At 43.2% G+C, this 24,397-nt stretch overlaps 1 protein-coding gene across 1 annotated transcript in view; it reads left to right on the top strand.

Moving 5' to 3' along the window:
* Window positions 1-17,805, top strand: part of LOC139009403 (phospholipid-transporting ATPase ABCA3-like) — a 383,929-nt gene extending 366,124 nt beyond the window's left edge. Inside the window, exons 26-30 of the mRNA XM_070413702.1 lie at window positions 11,685-11,872; window positions 12,331-12,501; window positions 12,905-13,095; window positions 17,210-17,283; window positions 17,665-17,805. Coding sequence (XP_070269803.1) covers window positions 11,685-11,872; window positions 12,331-12,501; window positions 12,905-13,095; window positions 17,210-17,283; window positions 17,665-17,805 — 765 coding nt within the window. The remainder of the gene's footprint in view (window positions 1-11,684; window positions 11,873-12,330; window positions 12,502-12,904; window positions 13,096-17,209; window positions 17,284-17,664) is intronic.
* The last annotated feature ends 6,592 nt before the right edge of the window (window positions 17,806-24,397 follow it).

The raw sequence follows: 24,397 nt of genomic DNA, 5'->3' as shown, positions 1-24,397 counted from the left end.
CAACTATATGATCTCACTCATGTATGGGATATAAAACAAACTCATAGACACAGACAATGGTATGTGGTTACAGAGGGGGCCAAATATATGGTGATGGAAGATGATTGACTTTGGGTGGTGGGCACACAATGCAATATACAGATGATGTATAATATAAACGGACACTTGAAACCTATATCATCTTATAAACCAATGTCACCCCAATAAATTTAATTTAAAAATTAAAATTAAGAAGTATTAGTGCTGTATATTTGAATAAAACAATTAACAGACTGAATTAAAGTAATATATAAAGATGTATCAAGTAATTAAAGACTGGTAACTGCTTTTTTCATACACACAAGGAATATTTATTTAGAAATGATCATTTGTTGGAATAAATTAAGGCTCAAAAAATTTCATCATATATATATAAATGGATATTTATAAAATATACCATTAAAACAGTGTATACCTCTGTAAATACTAAAAGAAAATAAAACTAGAATAAACACCATACCAATACTAAATATAAACAGGCTTAAATTACATGTTATTTTTTAAATAGAGCTTCATTTTTTTAACAGGAGAAAATCAAACTTTAATACGTGCATATGTGAAATTCACATAGACATGAAAATTCCAAAGGCAGTGAGGCAGCACTGAGTATATAAGACATTTTTAGACAAAGGAGAAGCGGAATGGACAGAGCATTAGATTTCACACGTGAGAATGTGCAGTTTACAGGTAGCTGAGGGAGAGCGGGACAAACATGGTGGGAAAATTCTTTACCAGGTGACTCAGCAAACAGGAAATGGGGTGCTGGGCTAACCAGCACCTGCTTGGAACCCTCTCGTTTACTATATTTAACTCAGATTAGAGCAGCATTCCAAGATCTCTTTCCTGAAGCAAGTTTTCTGTCTGAATCTCTTGGGCAGGAAAGGAGGGAGGGTCAAAGCCTCCTTTTGAGTCTCAATAAACACCCTTACAATCAACATACTAATAGGGCCACTTCAGGGTGGCAGAATTTTGTGGGGTTTCTTGTTTTTAACTTATTGGGTGGCATCTATACTAATAAAAAGGTAATATGCTAATTAGACCAGACATCTTCCAGACGTCCTTCTGGACAAAGCCACAGTGGCAGGGGCAGAGGCAGAGGCAGTTAGGGGCAATCAGGCCAGTGGGGTGCGGGGGGGGCAGTTAGGGGGTGATCAGTCTGGTGGGGAGCAGTTAGGGGTTGATCGGGCCAGCAGGAGGGGGGGGCAGTTAAGGAGCAATCAGGCTGGCATGGGGGGGGCACATAGGGGGTGATCAGGCTGACAAGGGAGGGCAGTTAGGGGTGATCAGGCTGGCAAGGGAGGGCAGTTAGGGGCAATCAGGCCAGCAAGGGAGCAGTTAGGGGGGCGATCAGGCCGGCAGGCAGAGGTGGTTAGGGGCGATCAGGCAGGCAGGCAAGCGTTAGGAGCCAGTGGTCCCAGATTGCGAGAGGAATGTCTGACTGCCGGTTTAGGTCCCACAGGAGTCAGGCCTAAACTGGCAGTCAGACATCCCCCGAGGGGTCCTGGATTGGAGAGGGTGCAGGCCAGGCTGAGTGACCACCCCCACCCTGCACAAATTTCATGCACCAGGCCTCTAGTTGGGTAAAAAGATGTAGTTTTAAAGTGTACAACTTTATGGTACATCATCATATATTGCATTGTGTGTCAGTCTAGTGGTCAAGAGAATTGTCTCTGGGGCAAAGGTGGTAGGATTTTTGTCCCTTCAGTCCCAGTTTTAAAACTTTAAACAATTGAGTTTCACATTCTAGAAGAATGCTCTGCATTTTATTGATCCAATCATTTAGTCCTGAAAATAACTCAGTTCAGTTAAATTGTTGAGTCTCATTTCAGGAGATGATGATGCAGATGGACTCCCAAAGTGAGGCCTATATTGTACAAGCAAGCAATCAGGTGTTCAATAAGGGTATGTCCATAAAAACAAAGATTGATGATCAGAGCAAATTATAAACCAGTTTCTGAGTCTGTAAGGCTGACAGCTGAGAGTTTTCTATAGGTGAGGTTGAAAGCTTCTCTTGCTGGAATGAAGGCAGGTAGTGACAATCAGATTATTTTGTTTTGCAGTTTGACTGTATTTGATGAGGTCATCAGGTGCTCAGGAAAATTCTACATGGCTTACACAGCATCCATCACTGAGATTTTATGAACGTGAGCTGTTGTTGGTGATTTCTCAAATTTATGTCGTGTCTTTTAGCTGCAATTTGTATGCAAGGCTCAAAACAATAAAAATTTTAGTTCTCAATAACTCCAAGTCAAAGGATGAAAAAAAAAAATGAAACGTGTATTCAAAGGGGTATAGCAAAATAATTATAAAACTAGAGGCTCAGTGCATGAAAATTCATGCACTGGAGGGGGGGGCCCCTCAGCCCGGCCTGCCCCCCCTCACAGTCCGGGAGCCCTCAGGGGCGAGAGGCGACCCAGCGATCAGGGGAAGGCGATGCTCCATCACACCTCTGCTGCTTCCACTGCCAGCAGCGCAAGCCACAGCTGGCCCTAGTTACCTGAGCCTCGAGCAGCCCTGGGCAGCTGGGAGGCTGAGGGAATTGAGGGACTCCATAGGCAGGCGTGTGGAGTGGCTGTGCCCACCTGGGGGCAGGCCTGGCCTTGCAGCATGCCTGCCACCCCGGAGGGGCTGAGGGGACTGGGTGCCACCATCTTGTGGCTGTGGGCACTGCCATCTTTGAGGGCATAGCAGTCAATTAGCATATTCCCTCCTTATTGGCTGTGAGCACCACCATCTTTGAGGGTGGGGTAGTCAATTAGTATATTCCCTCCTTATTGGCTATGGATGCCACCATCTTTGTGATGGCATGAGGGTCAATTAGCATATTCCCTTTTTATTAGATAGGATTAGAAAAAGTCAGAGTCTCATCCAGTTTATAGGTGAAAAATGAAACTTTAAAAACTAACTGAACTAGAGTCTAATATCTACAACTGTGTATTATAGATTCTCTGGAAACAAAATTTCTCTCTTTAAAATCACCCTCATTTTTCTCGGAGAATCAAATTAAGACTATTTACTGCATAAGTCTAGTTTTAATGAATTTGGATAGATTATCTCTATAAATACAACAAGAGTGGTAATTGATTATACAGGCAATTTTAAATCTGCTGTACTGAAATTTTTTAAGGAGTCTCCAGATAGAACTTTAATTAGCCTCTCGGGGCTAAGAAGCCAAGACACATGTTTTCCAGACTTTGCTTATATATTTGGGTGAATTCCTCATGTTCAAGGTCCCCCAAAATGTCTTAACATTCTCCATTTGCCATATCCCAAGAAAGCAGCCTTTGCTTCTTATCTGGAAATGCTCTTGTGAATCATATAAGCAAGACACCAGGCTATATTCCCGAGGGGCTTTATTCAGCTACTGAAGTCAATCTTAATTCCTAAAACCTTTCTGGTAACATCCAAGTCTATGCAGATCTCTTTCAAACATGATATCCCAGTCAAAGCTTTGGTAATAAAAGCCAATTTCCAATTGTGCCCTCTTATAAAGAGTACAGATTATTATTGAATTTTTGAAAACAACCATATTGCCAAGAAAATAATAATACCTATTCATTAAGAGTTTCCAAACTCTGGAGGGGCCAAATAGGGAGAAAAATACAAATGCTTCAATACTGCATACAAAGGTATACTAATAATTTATTAAATTGCTCTGAGAAAAAACAAATTTCTTATATTAAAAAGCAAAAAAAAGATTTTAAAATCAGTAATATTTCAAACAAAAAGTTATAAAAATTATAATCATTATCAGTTTATTCTGTTTGTTTAATTAATTCCTATTTGTCCTGATAATTTGCCAGTATTTCCATAAATCCAGTTATTTCTTAGATTCCTATAAATTTTTATCCAGTATGATGTTAAATTTTATTCCTGGGAATCCATGATTTAGAATAAATTAGAGTCCATTCCATGGATATTTAAAATGAAACATAGTTGTGAATGCATTAGAATAAAACACTGTAAATGACAACTTAAAATGGCATAGTTATAGATCTGATTATAATACAATTGACAAAGAACTTTTCTTTTCTGTAACATAGCATTCTAATATAACAATTCGTATTAAAATGAAAATATACCAGAACTTTGTAGACACTTGGAGATTTTTATATAATCTCTAGAACATCCATTTTGATAATATATAGGGTATCCAACAAAACATATAAACACACTTAAAATAACTAAAAAGGCAGTATTTATTAAAATACAAAAATTTAAGCTATCAGCTGTTAAAATGTGTATACACTCTTATTCAACATAGTACTGGAAGTCCTAGCCACAGCAATCAGACAAGAAGAATAAATAAAAGGCATCCAAATTGAAAAGGAAGAGGTAAAATGGTTATTATTTGTAGATGATAGGATATTGTAAAAAGCGAACCCTAAAGATTCTACCAAAAAACTACTAGAACTAATAAATGAATTCAGTAAAGTAGTAGGATACAAAAATGAATATGAAAATCCATGGCATTTTTATGCACCAATAATGATCAAAAAGGGAAACTTAAAAAAAAACATTCACAATTATTTCAAAAAGAATAAAATAACTGTGAATAAATTTAACCAAGGATGTAAAAGACCTGTACTTAGAAAATTATAAGACACTGAAAAACGAAATTGAGGAAGAGACAAACAAGTGGAAGCATATATCGTGTTCATGAATAGGAAGAATTAACATAATTAAAATGTCCATCTACCCAAAACAATCTGCAGATTCAATATAATTCCTACCAAGATACCAATGGATTATTTCTCAGAACTAAAACCAATGTTTCAAAAATTCATGTGGAACCACAAAAGACCCAGAATAGCAACAGCAATCTCGAGAAAGAAGAACAAAGTTGGAGGAATCACGCTACCTAACATCAAACTATACTACAAGGCCATAGAAATCAAAACAACATGGTACTGGCATAAAAACAGACATATACATCAATGAAAATAATAAAGAGCCCAGAAATAAACCCACAACTTTATAGTCAATTAATATTTGACAAAGAAGGCAAAAACATACAATAGACTAAAGAGAGTCTATTCAATAAATGATATTGGGAAAATTGCAAAAAAAATAATGAAATGACCACCTTCTTATACCACATGCAAAAAATAAACCCAAAATGGATGAAAGAATGTTATACTCAAAACTATAAAAATCCTAGAAGAAAAAAAAACATAGGCCTTAAAATCTCAGACATTTCTCATAGCAATATTTTTTCTGATCTATCTCCTTGTGCATAAGAAACAAAATAAAAAATGGACTACATCAAACTAAAGAGTTTTTTCACAGCAAAAAATGAAAATGAAAAGACAACCCACTAATGGGAGAATATTAGCCAATGATAAAGAGTTAATATCCAAAATTTATAAAGAATTTACAAAACTCATCACCAAAAAAACAAACAATCCAATAAAACATGGGCAGAAGACCTGAACAGACACTTCTCCAAGAGGACATATAGATGGCCAATAGACATGTGAAAAGATGTTCAATATCACTAATCATCAAAGAGATGCAAATTAAAACCACAATGAGACATCACCTCACACCGGTCAGAATGTTTATCATCAATGAATCAAAAAACAAGAGCATTATGCTAAGTGAAATAAGCCAGTCAATGAAAGAAAAATACCACATGATCTCACTCATTTATGGATAATAAGGACCATTATAAACTGATGAACAAAAATAGATACAGAGGCAGAGCAGCCTCGAACAGACTGTCAAACTACAGCCGGAAGGCTGGGGGGGTTGGGGGAGCAAGAGGGGGGATAAGAGTTCAACCTAAGGACTTGTATGCATGCATATAAGCATAACCAATGGACACAAGACAGGGGGGGTGTAGGGGAGGCTGAGGGATTGTCAAGGGCGGGGAAAAAAAGGAGACATATGTAATACTCTTTGTAATACTTTAAGCAATAAAAAAAAATTAAAAAGCCAAACAAAAAAAACCAACAAATGTTGGCAAGGATGTGGAGAAAAGGGAACCCTTGTGTACCGTTGGTGGGAATACAGACTGGTGCAGCTGCTGTGGAAAGCAGTATGTAGTTACCTCAAAAAATTAAAAATGGAATTGCCTTATGACCCAGAGATTCCACTTCTGGAAATTATTGGGAAAAAAAAGTCTAATTCAAAAGAATATAATGTACCCCTATGTCCACTGCAGCATTAGTTACAATAGCCAAGATCTGGAAACATCCCAAGTGCCAATCAGTAGATGAGTGAGTAAAAAAGGCTGTGGTACATTTACATGATGGAACACTACCCTGTCATAAAAAGGAAGAAAATTTTATTCTTTCCAACAGTATGGAAGAACCTAGAGAACATTATACTAAATTAAATAAGCCAGTCAGAGAAAGACAAGTACCATATGCTTTCACTCATATGTGGAATTTAATGAACAAACTAAACTACCAAGCAAAATAGAAACAGACTCATAGAGAACACACAGACAGCTCTGTTGGGTAGGAGGGATAGAGGGATTGAGCAAAATAAAAAAAGGAAGAACTCATGGACATGGACAACAGTGTAATGATTGGGTGGTTGTGGGGTGGTGAAGATGGAGGGCTGGAGGTGGAAGAGGGCATAAAGGGGATAAATAGTGATGGAAAATAAATTAATTTTTTAAAAATCTCAGACATTTTTCATAGCAATATATTTTGTAATCTATCTCCTAGAGTAAGGGACACAAAAGAAAAAATAAACAAATGGGATTCCATCAAACTAAAGAGTTTGGCACGGCAAAGGAATTAAAAAGAAGAAGAGCGTTGTCCATACACCAAAAGACTGTGGTTTCAGTTGCTGATCTGAGCACATACCTAGGTTGCAGGTTTGATCCCGTTAGGTTGCATACAGGAGGCAACCGCTCAGTTATAAGAATGCTCAATTAACTTAAGGGAAGAGTTGGTAAACTTAGTAAAAACTTTAACAAAGAAATAGGAAACATAAAAAATGGAACTAAAAAACATAAAAAAGAACCAGTCAGAAATACAGAATACATTAAATGAAATAAGAATACATTACAGGAGATCAAAAGTGAGTAGATGAAGCAGAGGGTCAAATCAGATATTTGGAAGATATGGAACCAGAATCAGAAAACACCCAATCAGAACAGTAAAAAGAAAAAAGAATCCAAAATATGAGGCTAGTATAAGGAACCTCTGGGACAACTTCAAGTGTCCCAACATCCACTTCATGGGGATGGTAGAAAGAGAAGAGAGAAAGCAAGAAATTGAAAATCTATTTGAAAAATAATGCCAGAAAACTTCCCAAACCTGGTGAGGGAAATAGACATATAAGTCAGGAAGCCCTGAGAATCCCAAACAAGATGAACCCAAAGAGGCCCACACCAAGACACATCATAATTAGAATGCAAAGGGTTAAAGACAAAAATAGGTCCCTAAAAGCAACAAGAGAAAAGCTGTTAGTTACCTACAAGGGAGCTCCCAAAAGATTTACAGCTGATTTCTCAACAGAAACTTGACAGGCTAGAAGTGATTGACAAGAAATATCCAAAGTGATGAAGAGTAAAGACTTACAACCAAGATTTCTCTATGTAACCCTGCCTGTGTGTGGCTCAGCTGGTTGGAGCATCTTATACACCAAAAGGTGGCAGGTTCAATTCTAAGTCAGGGCACTTACCAACCAAGTTGTGACTTCGATCCCCAGTCAGGGCATGAACAGGAGGCAACCGTCACATTGATGTTTCTCTCCCCTCCTCTCTCTAAAAATCAATTTTTAAAAATTTAAAGATTATCCAATAAAACTACCATTTAAAATTGAAGGATAAATAAAGAGCTTTCCAGATAAGAAAAAGCTAAAGAAGTTCATCACCACCAAGTCAGTATTACAGAAAATGTTAAAGGATCTTCTTTAAGAAGAAGGAAAAATATTTAAAATGTGAATAATAAAATGGCAATAAAGACATATCTATCAAAAATTACATTTAAAAAACAAAATAAATAAATAAGCAGGATGGAAACAGACTCATAGAGACAGAGAACATTTTGACAGTTGCCAGATGGGAAGGAGGGTTGGGGAGATGAGTGAAAAAGGTGAAGGGATTAAGAAGTACAAACTGGTAGTTACAGAACAGAAATGGGAATGTGAAGTACAGCACAGGGAACATAGTCAATAATGTTGTGATAGCTATGTCTGGTGTCTGATGGGTGAGAGATTGATTGGGATGGTCACCTTAGTAAGTTAAATAATGTCTGATCAGTGGGTTGTACATCTGAAACTGTTTTTACAGTTATTTTACAGTTATTTTTATAGTTCTTTTAAAGATATTTTAAAATAACTTTTAAAGTCAAAAATTAAAACAAAAATTGAAAACCACTGCAAATACCTAACATAAGTAATTGATTTAATAATACAGCAACTCAACCATTAAAGATTAAATTAGTTTATATGATTGGAAAAATTGTTCATAATATATCAAAAGACAAAGAGCAGATTACCAAATAGTATATGAGATATCATCCCATAGAAAAATGGCTGAATAAACGTGCATTCAACATTTTAGTGGTTATGTTTGAGGGAGGGCTTTTATTATCTTCATTTTTATTTTCTCTGTCTTCTAAATTTTATACAATGAGCACATGTAACTTTTTGCAGTAAGGTAAAACTAACCTAAGAAAAGTTCCTTTTATTTAAAAAAAGAACATATGGACAAAGACTAAGCAACATAGTCAATGTGGTAGGTGAAATTTACATACATATATATTAAAGTTTGCATTCTGCAAAAATTACTTATTTGTGAATATGACCATTTTTATGCCATACATTTAAAAACGTCAATACTTTATGAAAAATATGCTTCCCCAAACTGTAATTGAATAAAATAAGAACTGACAAAATCAAAATATTAAAAGGCCCCCCCATTTTGAAAAATAAATTCATCTTTAGGCCCCAGTGACTGAGCCCCCGCAGAGGAGTCAGCCCCCCCTCGCTTTCCTACGCTGCGCGCCCCCCACCCCTGGCCGCCCTCCTCCCTCCTCCCCTGCCTCCCTCCCTCAGCGCCCCCACAGGCCGTTTCTGTGGATCCTGTGGTGTCTGCGATCCGGAACCCCACTCTTTCACCCCTTTGCTGATGCAAGTCCGGATGATGATCTGCTTCCTGCGGGCACTGAGGGTTGTATCAATACAAGAATTCAACAGAGAAACGGCTGACGCTTGCGATAAAAAGAAACGAGTGAAGACCTTTAAGAAGAAATGTGCCTGCCATGGGCTGCCGGTCGGCATCCAGAATACGGAGAGCAATGCAGCTGCAGGGCGACCAGGTCCTCCCAGGGCGTGGACGGGCTGAGGACGGCCAGCCCAAGGTTCGTGGGCTTAAGTGCTTCGGTCACTGAGGCTTAAGTGAGGATTTCTTTGCAATGAGTAGAATTTCCCTCTGTCCCTTGTCACAAGTTTAAAAACGCACAGCTTGTATAATGTAACCGTTTGGGGCCTGCTTTTCACTTGGATAGTGTAACTCCTTCATGCAATACACTGAAAAGAGCCATGCTGTCTAGCCTTGAGGTCCCTCATTTCAACAGAGGTCACGCAGCAGCGCCTGGCAGAGTCCAGCCTGAAGCAGAGTCTGGCCAGAAGGTCCTCCCCGAGTTCCCTGCCCTGGGAGAATGTCACCGCCTGAGCAGCCTTCTGTGCAGCTGAGAGGAGCGGGGAGGCAGCAGCGGCGCCTGTACCACTAGAGGGAGCGCTCCCTTCGGTGTCAAAGACCTACCTGCTACACCTGACAGGGGGATGGAGCCTAGAGCAGCCTGCCACCATCCCTCCAGGGAGGTGAGATAGCCTTCTGCTTGCCACCAAGGTCCACTAGCAAGGATATGTCCTAGCTAATTGCTGTCCAAACACCATCTTTTGAGGCCAACCTCTATCAGAGTTAAACTTTTGACAAGGGAACAAATTTCAAACTGTCAGTCATGTAGCTAACTGTAGTGCTAGCGACAGCTGCCCAATGCCATGTGAAGTAACAAGCTAATTTTTGGAGTGTTTTCTTTCCCTCCTTCAGTTTTAATGTTATGTAATGTATTTGAACACTTATTTAAATAAAACTTGTTTTCAGAAACAAAAAAAATATTCATCTTTAGATAACTTACTTTCAATCAAGAACTTATCAAAATAATGAAAGCATTTTATGTTCAAGACTATGAAATACAATAAACTACTAAGAGAATAATGTTTATACACTTGTTTCAATAAACGAATATATAAAAATAAACAATTTAAACACATGACTCAGAAAAACTCAAAATAAATGGAAGAAAAGCATATAAAAGTCTGAGTAGACAACAATTTCATAGATAAACAAGTAAAATTATAAAGTCAACTAACCAACAACTAAGTCAAAACAACTACAGCTTTGTAAAATTAGAGAAATGGGTAAACCTATTTTCTAAAAAGGAGAGAATAGAAATACATTGAAAGAATTGGTGAGAAATGCAAAATACTTGACTCAGTTTCGTGCAAATAAAATTAAAATATTTAATGGAACTGATAATTTTCTAGCTATATGTCTTGGCTGTTATAAATAATGCTGCTATGAACATGGGTTGCATATATAGTTTCGAGTTCATGTTTTTGTTTCCTTTGGATAAATACCCTGAAGCAAAATTGCTGGATCATATGGTAGTTCTATTTTTTTCTATTTATCTTTTGCAGATCTCCCATACTGTTTTTCATAGTGGCTGTACCAATTTACAATCCAACCGGCAGTACACAGGGTTCCCTTCAATCCACATCTTCACCAGTATTATATTAACTCTTGTCCCTTTTTTATGATAGCCTTCCTAACAGGTGTGAAGTGATGTCTTGTGGTTTTTATTTGCATTTCCCTGATTAGTGATGTTGAGTACCTTTTTGTGTGCCTGTTGGCCACCTATGCGTTGTTTTTTGAAAAATGTCTATTCAGATCCTCTGCCCAATTTTCACTCAAATTGTCTGAGAAGAGGTTGCTATTAGGTTGTATGAGTTCTTTAAAGATTTTAAATATTTGCTTTTTATCAGATATATGACTTGGAAACATTTTCTCCCACTTAATAGGTTGCTCTTTCTTTCCTTTTCTTTCTTTCTTCCTTTCTTTCTTTCTTTCTTCCTTTCTTTCTTTCTTTCTTTCTTTCTTTCTTTCTTTCTTTCTTTCTTCTCCCTTTCATTTTATTGATGACTTCCTTTTCCTTTGCTGTGCAGAAGTTGATGTAGTTCAACTTGTTTGTTTTTGTATTCTTTATATATACAAAGATATACATAATATATATCTTATCAGTCTTGTCTGTGGGAAGATTAGCCTGATAGAAGTTACTTGGCCAATGTTGGAAGTGAAGTTCTATACATTATCTTAATTGACTTAATAGAATGGCTTTGCCTAATGATATCTGAATAGGCAACTTCCTCTGACAAAAATCTCTATTGGGTACATATTAGTGCACAATAGATGTCTGTTGAAAATTTCAGTTGGGAATGTTAGTGTGACATTTTACACAGTGAGTTGCTGCTGTAAATATTCTTTAGACTAGAGCTCTGTGGGTATCAAAGCTTCTTCACAGCATGGGCTTAGGTTTTTTTTTTAGCTCATCTATGTGAACTGTATGCTCAATGGAACAGTTGACTTGGATCTTTTGCTTATTATTACCATCTTGATTCAGGTTAGGTCAAGAATTGGCTATTGTCCTCAATCTAACCCTTTGCTTAACCACCTGACGGGCCGGGAATTGCTGATCATGTATGCCAGGCTGCATGGGGTCCCTGAGCCAAATATCTGCAAGTATGTAGAAATCTTTTTGCTTTCAATGCACCTAGAAAACCATGCTGACAAGTTTGTCTACACATACAGGTGAGATATTATTCTGCCTGCCTGTGTTTCTACTGTTTAGAAAGAATGCCTGCTAACACAAACTGATCCCTCTGTCACACAGAGGCAATGACTATGAATAGCCTCATGTCTTGTCAGGGTTCTAATGTAAGGAATAAGGCAGATAAAGTTAACCTTTTGTAGAGATGAGCTATAGCCTTTGCACTTAAAAAAGAACACCTGCATTCTTATCTCCCTATGGTTCTTTATCTCCCAAAACAAAAATATTACAGCAATAATGATGCTGAAATAAATTACCAAAAATGCCATTTCAATGAAAATGAGTTACTATGTACACCTGGATTTGGGCCTGCTACTTTGTGGTTCATATCAAATCAGCATTCTGGATATGTGAGCTAATTCTGTCCTGGAAATTAATGACTTGTGTATCCTTATTTTTTTCTTTCTCCTCCACTTTTCTCTCTCTTTTGACGATAAAGTAAAGAAAACAAATGTAAATTGAGTACTGTCGTTGCCCTAATGGGAAAGTCCTCAGTTGTCTTCCTGGATGAGCCGTCTTCTGGCATGGACCCCATTGCCAAGCGCCTGCTCTGGAACACAGTAACATGGATGTGTAAAGCTGGCAAGACTATCATCATAACTTCCCACAGGTATGACCTACTGGGACGTTTGGTTGAGAGTTAGGAGAGTATAGGAGGGAATTAGTTGGAACCGGGAATATAAGTCAATGAACTTATCTAAGTATATGAGCTACATACATAAGAGGAGCTGTGGGTAGAGGCTAATTTGGGCTAAAGTCAAGAATCCTAAATTGAGTTCTGAAATCCAGAAGCAACAGAAAATAGGAAGTAAGGTCTTTCTACCATGGATTTAGAAATCAACTGCTTTCAATTTTTAAAATCTTCTCTTCCCAAATATGGTCTTAGTGGTGATGTTCTGCAACACCAAGCCTTCCTACTGCAAATATTACCGTATGGTCTTAGCTCTGCTTTGAAATACTGCCCTTATCCTCTGAAAGAGAGTCTCTTCAGCCAAATCTTCTTTGTCCCCTAGCATGGGAGAATGTGAGGCCCTTTGTTCCAGGCTGGCAATCATGGTAAATGGGAAGTTCAAGTGCCTCGACAGACCTCAGCAACTCAAGAACAAGTTTAGTGATATATACACTCTGACAGTAAAGATTAAGATTGATAAGAATGAAAATAAGCAAAAGGAGTTCAAAGAATTCATTGCAACAACATTCCCAGGTAATATAGGTAGGGCTTACTTGTTACAGCTGTGTTAAGTCATATCCTATGTAAAAAAAAGCCTATTAGGCTAAGTGTTCAGTCATCCGGTCGGCCATTCAACCAAAGCATAGTATGCTAATGATATGCTAAGGCGCTCAACTGCTCGCTATGACATGCACTGACCACCAGGGAGCAGACAGTCTACCGGTCGACCAGTTGCTATGATGTGCACTGACCACTAGGGGACAGATGCTCCAACTGGTAGGTTAGCTTGCTGCTGGGGTCCAGCCAGTCAGGACTAAGTGAGATGGGCTGGATATGCCCTGGAGCCCTCCTGCAGTCCCTCCCCAGCTGGCCAACCTCCCGTGTTCTTCCCTGGCCCCAACTGTGCACTAGTGGGGTCCCTCAGCCTGGCCTGCGCCTTCTCACAATCTGGGCTGAGGGACCCTCCCCCTCCAAGTGCACAAATTTTGTGCACTGGGCCTCTAGTATATAATAAAAATAAATGAAGTACACCTTTACACAACATGAATAAGAGAAAACATAAAATTAATGCAAACTATGTTTTTGCATTTATATGAAGTACAAAAGTGCAAAACCAAACTATAGGCTTCAGGGTTCCATATTTAGGTAATCTACACTAATAAAAGACAAACATGCAAATTGACCATACCTTCGCTATGCCTTAAGCCATGCCCACCAGCCAATCAGAGAAACTATATGCAAATTAACCCAACCAAGATGGCGGCCAGCAGCCACAGAGCTGGAGAAAGCAGGAGGCTTGGTTGGCCCAATGATGGAGGAAGCCAAGCTTCCCGGCTCTGAGCTCCACTCAAAGCAACAAAGTTTCAATTATAGAAGGTAAATAAACCCCAGATACCTGCTTTCAGCTGGCTGTGGCCACGGAGCTGGAGTGAGCAGGAGGCTTCCCTCCCACCCGCCCTGGCTGGCTCTGAGCTCCTCTCAAGGCTACAAAGTTTCAATTATAGAAGGTAAATAAATCCCAGAATAAAAAAAAAGAGAGAGAGACTGGGAACTTTCATCACCGGGGGCTTGGCCAGCCTGAAAACAGCCATCAGCCCCTCACCCAGGCTGGCCAAACCTCCCTGGGGTGAGGGTCCCCACTGGGCGGGGGGGCTTGACCAGCCTGAAAACAGCCATCAGCCCCTCACCCAGGCTGGCCAGGCACCTCAGTGGGGATCCCCACTCTGATCCGGGACACCCTTCAGGGCAAACCAGGCGGCCCCCACCCATGCACCAGGTCTCTATCCTATATAATAAAAGGGTAATATGCAAACTGACCCTAACAGCAGAAAGACTGGGAATGAGTGGTCACTATGACACACACTGACCACCAGGGGGCAGATGCTCAATACAGGAGCTGTCCCCTGGTGGTTAGTGAGCTCCCACAGGGGGAGCTCTGCTCAGCCACAAGTCAGGCTGACTGCTGCCAGTACAGCGGTGGTGGAGGAAGCCTCTCCTGCCTCCTCAGCAACGCTAAGGATGTCCGACTGCAGCTTAGGCCTGCTCCTCGCTGGCAAGTGGACATCCCCCGAGGGCTGGACATCCCCCGCTCCCTGGGGGATTGGGCCTAAGCCAGCAGGTGGACATCCTCCAAGGGGTCCCAGACTACAAGAGGACATAGGCCGGGCTGAGGGACCCCCCCCCTTCGAGTGCACAAATTTTTGTGCACCAGGCCTCTAGTCTATATATATAAAAGGCTAATATGCTAAGTGTCCCTCCTACCATCTGACTGGTCGCTATGATGTGCACTGACCATCACGGGGCAGACGCTCAACCCAGGAGATGCCATGACAGGCACTGGCTGGCAAACCAACACTTGTCTTCCCCCAAGAGGGACACAGGCCCTGCCACCACCCCAGAGCAACATCCCACCAAATCACAGCCAATGCTGCCAAGACCCCATGGCACAAAATGCAGCCCACAACCCATTCCAGTCTGGAAACTGTCGCTGTGAACTCCAGGTAATGACATCACATAGCAACACCCAGCTTCCTCTCCCTAGCAACTGGATTCCTTGCAGTTTCTTCAGCCCAGGAACATAGATGGAAACATTTTACACTTTAACCAAATGTCTGTGAAGGGTTTTCCCATGCCTCATATCATTTGATCCTCACAGAAGTCCTGGAGTAGGTAGATAGGAGACTCAGTGGAATCCTATTTTTTGTCTCATTAGCCAGAAAACAGAGATTTAGAAAGCTTAGAAACTTGACCTGACTGAAAAGAAGTAAGAAATGGTGGACCTTAAAAATGACTTCAGGTTTTCTCACTGTGCAGAATATAGTCAAACACTGCTGCAGTTAAATATTTCACCCTTTGTTCTTCCTGTGTGATCTACAATAATAATCTGCTTCGTGTTGATATTTACTGCTGTGTTGCTGACAATTACCTGAATGAGAAGTTGAGGTGCTTCACTGGGCTGGACAAAGTTTAGCTACATCAGAAAGCAGGCCTAATTAAGCTAGTTTATTCTATATCTATAAAAGGCTAAGTTGACTCATGCATGCGCAATACATATAAAGCTCTCACTGGTGCCAGTTGCACCCATGTGTTTCCATCTGTCATTGTCGATCATGAATTTGGTTGGCACTTCTATTATAAAGGGTGAATAGTGATATTAAAATATTTCTTCTAATTAATTTCCTTTCAATGTGCATGAATTCATGCATTGGGCCACTAGTAAATTTATAAAGAATAGCAAATAAATGCTTACCATAAAAATCAAGATAGTTTCTTTAAGGGGGAGGAAGTGAGTCTTGCTAGTGGCATATAGATGACTTTTAGAATTCTAGGTGTTGATGACATAACTTTATTATAATTCACTACACTGTATATTTATGTTCCATACACTCTTTATATGTTTGATATATATCACAATTTTAAACATTTTTTAAATTTTTACTAGAGGCTATGTAGGGACTCATTCCAAAAAAAATGCTACATACTATTATTGACATATAGCTTATTTATTTTAAATATTTTAACTTCAATTAATATCACTTGCAATAATCGCCAACTGTGTTGTAATAAATGTAAAGTCACACTATCAACAAGGAATGCTACCTACAATATTACTACCATATTTTCAAAAGCTGTAATAGCTCCTTGCTCCAGTGAATGCCTTCACATTTGTGTTTTATATACATGAGTTATATCTTTCCTTTAGAATGAAGGTTGCCTCATCATGAGAATCGTATAGAGATGTTCCGTGCCAGCATAGCCAAGAGTGAACCTGAGGGGGCGGATGGGGGGGGGGGGGGCAATGAAGGATTTAGAAAAGACAGACAAGAGAATGAAAGCTGGTTCTCAGTGGGATGCTGCTTCTTTGATGGAGAGACAGCGACAGCGCCCGCAAGCCAAGTCTTTATTTTATAGCCAGATTCCACTAGGTAAAGTAAGGGCATGGTCGAGATGTTAAATAATGTTCTAATCTACTCAATTACATGCACCTGAACTCTATCAAGCCCACATCACTAAGTTACGTGGGACCACAGGTTTGGACCACAAGGTCAAGGTTACAACTATAGCCTTTGGCTATCATTGGGCTGGGAGGGCTCTGCCCTCCAAGCTGGGACTTGCACGTGGCTTTGCCACGAGAGGACTGTGCCCTCTCATTAGTCCAAGGCTTGAACCTGTCCAAACACTGTAGCCGCTCTCCACATAGAGATCCTAACACACACACACACACACACACACACACACACACACAACTGGGAAAAGAAACCACGCCACAATTTTATGAGTATAGTTTCAGGACAATGTTTAGAAACGGTTCCACACAAAATTAGGATTCATATACATCAGGTTTGGCAAAGTGAGCATGTGAGCTCAATTTTTCAGTGCCTAAAAGTGATTATCCCAACTCTACAATTTTTACTAACTACAGGCAATAAAGCCATATTTCATCACATGGATGTAAAGCTAGTGAAACACTTAATATATACTTAACATATGCTATAAAGAAAGGGCTTTGGAATTGTTATCTTTTGTATTACTTGCATGTGATATCTCTTCCATTGGTGTGGACAATTGGAATGGGAATTATTGGGGAATGTTGTAAAACATCAAATATGGAGCCCTCCCTGTTACTTACCTTTCAAATCTTTCTTAGGTAACATTGTAAACCAGGAGTATAGAGGAATTATTTACTACCACATTCCCAGAAATGAAATCTGCTGGGGAAAGGTGATTATTGAAATCATACCAATATGACATTGTGTGCTAATAGAGGACTGGCAGGGAGTGTGAGGATTCAGGCCTGCAGAATGGGGACTGGCATTGTTAGAGATGGAAAATCTAGCTTACTTTTCAACGTCCTCTGTGGTAGGACTAAGACTTCTGGCCTAAATGCTATTATCCCATACCTATCAGAATAAGATGGAGAACTGCCTCCTCTTCTCTCTGTTTTCCAGCCATCTTTTCCTTCTACTTTCTAACTTCCCCCTTCTACATTTTTTTGCCTAAAGTATAAACCTAGCAGGAGTGAGGGGATGATTGGGTGAGGGGTGAGGAAAAGGTTCATCTGGGGATATTGCAATGATAACACCACCATTTTTTCTGTTAAAGGTGTTTAATATTTTGGAAGAAGCTAAAGTGCTATTCAATTTAGAAGACTATTCTATCAGACAGATAACACTGGAACACATCTTCCTGGCCATTGCTAATGTTGATAAAATGGAAAGTGATCAAGGAGTAAAGCTGCTATAAAATTCATTTCCAATAAGTGACCCTTATGTATTTCTTAAACTGCTGCCTGCAACTAAGTACATGGAGGTACCTTTCTCATCTCTTTTTTCTTTTTTCTCCTCCTCCTCCCCCTCCTCTTCTTCTCCCTCTCCCCACGTTCTCTGATGCCCCCTCTCTCTCTGTATGTGTGTAGAGAAATTGAACGCCCCAAAAAGAGAGTTTGCAATCTTTGGAGATGAAGATAAGTGACCTGTTGTGAATATTGAACTGTGATGGGCCTGAGATCTTACTCTACTTGCAAGTTATCAGATTAGCTTACCAACGGTTCAGGAACACTGGCAGAGGACATGGGATTCTGAGTCCAACACATGGGACTTTATTACTCACAGCAATAGCAGCAGTCAGAGATCATATCTCTGCCAGTTCCCCAATCTCTAATTTTCACAAGACAACACAAAGAAAGCCACGTAATGCCTGTAAATTCAGTGGGTGGTGGTATAAGAGAGGAGCCATGAGCTTATAAACCTGAATCTCTTATAATGGGCCATAACTAAACCTATCGAGCTTTGTCTAGAAAGAAACATTTTGACTGTACGGAACAAAGAAGCATTCTGACTGTACTTGGCCTCTTTTCAAAGGCCGTTTGCTCTACAATAATCCTTCTAAAAATGGCCTGAAACAGTGAGGCAGTTAGTCTTCTGCTTGCAAGTAATGCAGAGATGCAAGAGACCTATGAGAATGTCTCCCAGAAATACCACCCTAGTTTCCGTACCATACAATGCCCCCTCTTCCCTCATCGACTTTTAGGTTTATTTTCATTTCATTCATTTTAGGGAGGAGAGACACCAAGTCCTCCTTAGCAAAGACTAATGATTTAAACTAAAGAAAAAAAAATATATAAACTAACTTAATTTCCAAGGTATATGGAGGTAATAAACCTAAGAGCATAAATTTAACACGAAGGGGTGGGTGGTCCTAACTGGTGTAGAGGGATGCAGAGGGCTTCGCTGGGGGAAGCTTGAAGCAACACGCACAAAGACTCACATTCCGCATTTTCTTTTGCCCCATTTTGCCCTGCTTGGGGCTCTTGCCCCTCCCGGCGATGTTCCTGTTATTCTCATTATAGGTTTCATGATTAACGGCCTTCAGTTTCCAGTAAGCCGCCTCACTCAGATTTCAGTGGACCGCCTGCACCCGGCCCCCACCTGCACCTGGTCCCCACCTGCACCTGGTCCCCACCTACACCAGGTCCCCACCTGCACCGGGTCACCACCTGCACCAGGCCCCCACCTACACCTGGCCCCCACCTGCACCTGGCCCAACACCTGCACGTGGTCCCCACCTACACCAGGTCCCCACCTACACCGGGTCCCCACTTACACCTGGTCCCCACCTACACCCTGTCCCCACCTGCACCAGGTCCCCACCTGCACCCGGTCCCCACCTGCACCTGGTCCCCACCTGCACCTGGCCCCCACCTGCACCTGGCCCAACACCTGCACGTGGTCCCCACCTACACCAGGTCCCCACCTACACCGGGTCCCCACTTACACCTGGTCCCCACCTACACCCTGTCCCCACCTGCACCAGGTCCCCACCTGCACCCGGCCCCCACCTGCACCTGGTCCCCACCTGCACCTGGTCCCCACCTACACCAGGTCCCCACCTGCACCTCGTCCCCACCTACACCTGGTCCCCACCTGCACCTGGCCCAACACCTGCACCTGGTCCCCACCTACACCTGGTCCCCACCTGCACCTGGTCCCCACCTGCACCTGGCCCAACACCTGCACCCGGCCCCCACCTACACCTGGCCCCCACCTGCACCTGGTCCCCACCTACACCCTGTCCCCACCTACACCTGGTCCCCACCTGCACCTGTGCCCACTTGCACCTGTCTCCACCTGCACCTGGTCCCCACCTACACCGGGTCCCCACCTGCACCTGGTTCCCACCTACAACTGGTCCCCACCTGCACCTGGTCCCCACCTACACCGGGTCCCCACCTGCACCTGGTCCCCACCTGCACCTGGTCCCCACCTACACCTGGTCCCCACCTACAGTCGGCCCCCACCTGCACCTAGTCCCCACCTACCCCTGGTCCCCACCTACACCGGGTCCCCACCTGCACCTGGTCCCCACCTACAACTGGTCCCCACCTGCACCTGGTCCCCACCTACACCGGGTCCCCACCTGCACCTGGTCCCCACCTGCACCTGGTCCCCACCTACACCTGGTCCCCACCTACAGTCGGCCCCCACCTGCACCTAGTCCCCACCTACCCCTGGTCCCCACCTACACCCGATCCCCACCTGCACCCAGCCCCCACCTACACCCTGTCCCCACCTACACCCTGTCCCTACCTGCACCTGGTCCCACCTACATCTGGTCCCCACCTGCACCTCGTCCCCACCTACACCCGGCCCCCACCTACACCTGGTTTCCACCTACACCCAGCCCTACCTACACCTGGTCCCCACCTGCACCCAGCCCCCACCTACACCAAGTCCCCACCTGCACCCAGCCCCCACCTACACCCGGCCCCCACCTATATCTGGCCCCCACCTGCACCTTGTCCCCACCTGCACCTGGTCCCCACCTGCACCTGGTCTAACCTGTTACTCTGACTGACCCTTACAAGGACATAAATATCCCATTCCCCCTACTCTGCCCCTCTGGTGCCATTTTGGTCTCAACTCTTCTGCTAGCAGATATAACAATAAATTTATAATTCTTTACCCCTTTTGGCCTCATGTGTGCTCCTTCAGCAGCCCTAACATTTGGTGCCAAAACCCAGGAGGGTTCCACAGGGAAGGGGAGCCATCACCCTGGCTGCAGTCACCCCGAATTTGCTACTCTGAGAGCAGTAGGCAGCTGCAGCTCGACCTGAGTTTATCGCCGAATCCTCCTCAGGGACTCGATCGCTGGCCTCGCTCTGGCCTCCCTCCCTTACTGGCCCTCCCAAACCAGCTAAGGAGGATGCTGGATTGGGGACCTGTCCTTCCCATTGCTGACCCGGAGGCCTCTGATCTGTCCTACCTCGACCCTTCAGATTATTCAATTCTTCGTTCCCCTAGGGGCCCCCTGAACTCACCTTCTTATGTCCCTCCTTCGACTGCCCCCCTGTCTTCAGACTCTACCTCTTCATCCACCCCCTCCTTATTGAGGCCCCCTCTTACTCGTTCCCATGCAACTCAGCCTCCAGCCCTTGTCCTTCCCTTCCAAGAGGTGGCCAGGGCCGAGGGTATTGTCCAGGTACACATCCCATTTTCCCTGTCCAACCTCGCACAGATCGAGGCATCTTTTACCAGGGAAGTTGAGTACCTGACCCAAGTCCTGTGACCTGACCTGGCATGACATCTATGTCATCTCGTCCTCCTCTCTCACCCCAGAGAAGGAGCACATCTAGCCAAGTCCTGCCCAAACCCAAGACCCCCCACCTGAGCCCTGCCCAAGGTGTAGAAGGGAAGGCTACTAGAAGTCAGACTGCATTCTGGCCACTCCATGTTGGCCCTCCACAGACAGGACACAGTGGCTAACTCGGTTGGCACTGACGCAGTTCCTCAAACTGACCCCATGTGGGAATATCAGGTCAATTCTCCAGGGCGCCGGCTCCATACCCATATGATCATCTGCTTCATTGCTGGACTCAAAAAAGCTGCCCATAGGCAGACAACTATGACCAACTTAACGAGATCATTCAAGGCCCTGAGGAAAACGCAGCTCTCTTCCTCTCCTTCCTCACAAAGGCCTTACAGAAATATACCCAATATACTCCTTAAGCCCTACCTCCCCAGAGGGAACCCACCTTCTGAACATGCATTTTATATCCCAATCAACCCCTGACATACAACATAAACTCTGAAATATAGACACAGGTCCACAGACCCCTCAAAAAGACCTCATTAACCTGGCCTTTAAGGTCTTTAATAATAGAGATGAGGAGACACAAATCCAAAAACAAAGGTGACATTAGGCCAAGGCTGAGGCCCAGAGGAGGCCTTTCAGCTCCTAGCCACCACTCTCATGAACCCCAAATGAAGTGCCAGTCCTCCAACCAAGGGTAAGTCAGGGGCTAGGCCTCCTCCGGGCCCATGCTTCACATGCAACAAGGACTGACACTGGGCCAAGTCCTGCCCAAACCTCTAGATCTGGTTCAGGGCTCCCAGACAACCTGGGACTATCCACCAAAGACTGAGGCTGCCCAGACCCTGACAAGGCCCACAGACTTACATCACTGAGACAGAACCTTGGGTAACAATTGTGGCAGGTGAGCCGATCTCCTTTTTAGTTGACACTGGGGCCACTCATTCTGCCTTTCCCAAACTGGCTGGGACCCTTGTCCCCTCCTCAGCCTCTATTATGGGGGTTGACAGTTAGTCTCATAGCCATTAGCCACCTCACCTCTATACTGCATCTAACTAGACACCCCCTTTACCCACTCTTTTCTTGTTCCACCGCACATCCCCTCATAAAGCCCAGTTGTCCTGAACCACAGTCATCTGCCTCAGTTTCACTCTCACCCCACAAAGATGAGCCATTACCTTGAACCATAAATGCTTTATCTCCTCCATTACTGTCCCCTCCTCTAACTTTTGTTACAGAAAATCTATAAAGTAGATTTGGAACTGTTAATGTAATGTCTTGTGCTTTGTTGAAGGTGTGTTTTTTGAAAGTGAGAGTGTTCATAAATGTCAATCTAAGAAATGCTAAATGTCTACTTTTTGGTTAAATGCTGGTTACTTACTTTTTTGATCATCATTGGAAAATTAAGGTTTCAAAGCCATGGTGGCAGGGCCGAGGCAGAGGCGGTTAGGGGCAATCAGGCCAGGAGGAGAGGGCAGTTGGGGGCGAGCAGGCCGGCAGAGGGGAGGGCAGTTGGGGGCGAGCAGGCCGGCAGTGGGGGTCAGCAAGCAGGCCAACAGGCAGAGTGGTTAGGGGCAATCAGGCAGGCAGGTAGGTGAGTGGTTAGAAGCCAGCAGTCCTAGATTGCTAGAGGGATGTACGACTGCCGGTTTAGGCCCGATCGCTATGGGACATCCTCCAAGTGGTCCCAGATTGTTTCTAAGAGTTAACAATTCTAATTAAATTGGAAAAGAATTGTATGGTTTTAGTAATAGAAGGCCTGAGGCATGGACATGCATTTTGAAGGAAAAAGAAAGTGATTTAAAATTGTAAGAAGATTCATGAAGTTGTAAGAAGGCTTGTTAAAATTGTAAAAAATGTTTGTGAATGTTATAGAAGGTCTGTAGGGAGAAGTGTCAAAAGGAAGTTATATAAATAACATAGGCCAGTAAGTCAGAACAAGCAGGATAGGGAAACTGAAAGAGTTAAACAGCAGTTTGCAGCTATCTAGTAAATCCTACCTTCCCTAAACCAAGGACAGTTAAGAGTAACTAATTTGCACTATTCCTCCCCAGCCAGAGGGTAAATAGCTTACACCAATGTACTCAGGGAGACAGACAGCAGAAATCCAATTAGGGCTATTTGCTGACCACACCCAAGGGCAAATGAAGTTAAGAGAATAAACCTCGTCTATAATAATAAAAGGGTAATATGCTAATTAGACCAGGAGACCTTCCGGACAAAGCCATGGTGGCAGGGCCGAGGCAGAGGCGGTTAGGGGCAATCAGGCCAGGAGGGGAGGGCAGTTGGGGGCGAGCAGGCCAGCAGTGGGGGGCAGTTGGGGGCCATGAGGCCGGCAGGGGAGGGCAGTTGGGGGCCATCAGACTGGCCAGGGAGGACAGTTGGGGACCATGTGACCAGCAGAGGGGGGCAGTAGGGGGCAAGAAGGCTGGCAGTAGGGGCCAGTTGGGGGTGATCAGGCTGGCAGGGGGAGTAGTTGGGGGCGAGAAGGCCAGTGGGGGGGGAGGGGCAATTGGGAGCAAGCAGGCCAACAGGCAGAGTGGTTAGGGGCAATCAGGCAGGCAGGTAGGTGAGTGGTTAGAAGCCAGCAGTCCTAGATTGCTAGAGGGATGTACGACTGCCGGTTTAGGCCCGATCGCTATGGGACATCCTCCAAGTGGTCCCAGATTGAAGAGGGTGCAGGCCAGGCTGAGGGACACCCCCCACACCCGTACACAAATTTCATGCACGGGGCCACTAGTTTTGGTATATTAGACTACAACCCTCCAAACTAAATGTCTCCTTCCACCAAACTATTTGTCATAATTCTTGTTGGTCTAAATTGTTTCAGTAATACTAAAATGTATAAAACAGCTTGTCTCCACCAAGTTACATGCCCTCCTCATACTCAGGAAATAATGCCACTGGACACCATCACAACCTCCTTTTGTGCCCAGGCCTCATCATCCTTCTGACAGAGCAAGGATTTTGGCTCTGAAGGGAAATGTCATCCCCTTTCATCAGAGAGAATTCGGGGCCAAAAATCATTGACGGGGGGGGGGGGGGGGGGGTGTAGACCCTGAGACCCCCCAGAGCAAGGACGATGGGCCAAATACAGGTATAGATGGGTCAGAAAACTTTGGATGCCTAGCAAGGGACAAAACTGGAAAAACAAGTACCTTGCCTCCCAGGGTAACCTATCCTCCCCTTTTATATCACTAGTCAGGCAGCTTAGACCCTTGATCTTTTCCTCCCTAAAGATAACATC

This window comes from Myotis yumanensis, unplaced genomic scaffold, assembly GCF_028538775.1.
Source record: "Myotis yumanensis isolate MYYU_CA2020_CCGP unplaced genomic scaffold, mMyoYum1.0.hap1 SCAF_4, whole genome shotgun sequence".
In the NCBI taxonomy this organism is placed as follows: Eukaryota; Metazoa; Chordata; class Mammalia; order Chiroptera; family Vespertilionidae; genus Myotis; species Myotis yumanensis.
This window is presented reverse-complemented; position numbering and strand designations above follow the sequence as displayed.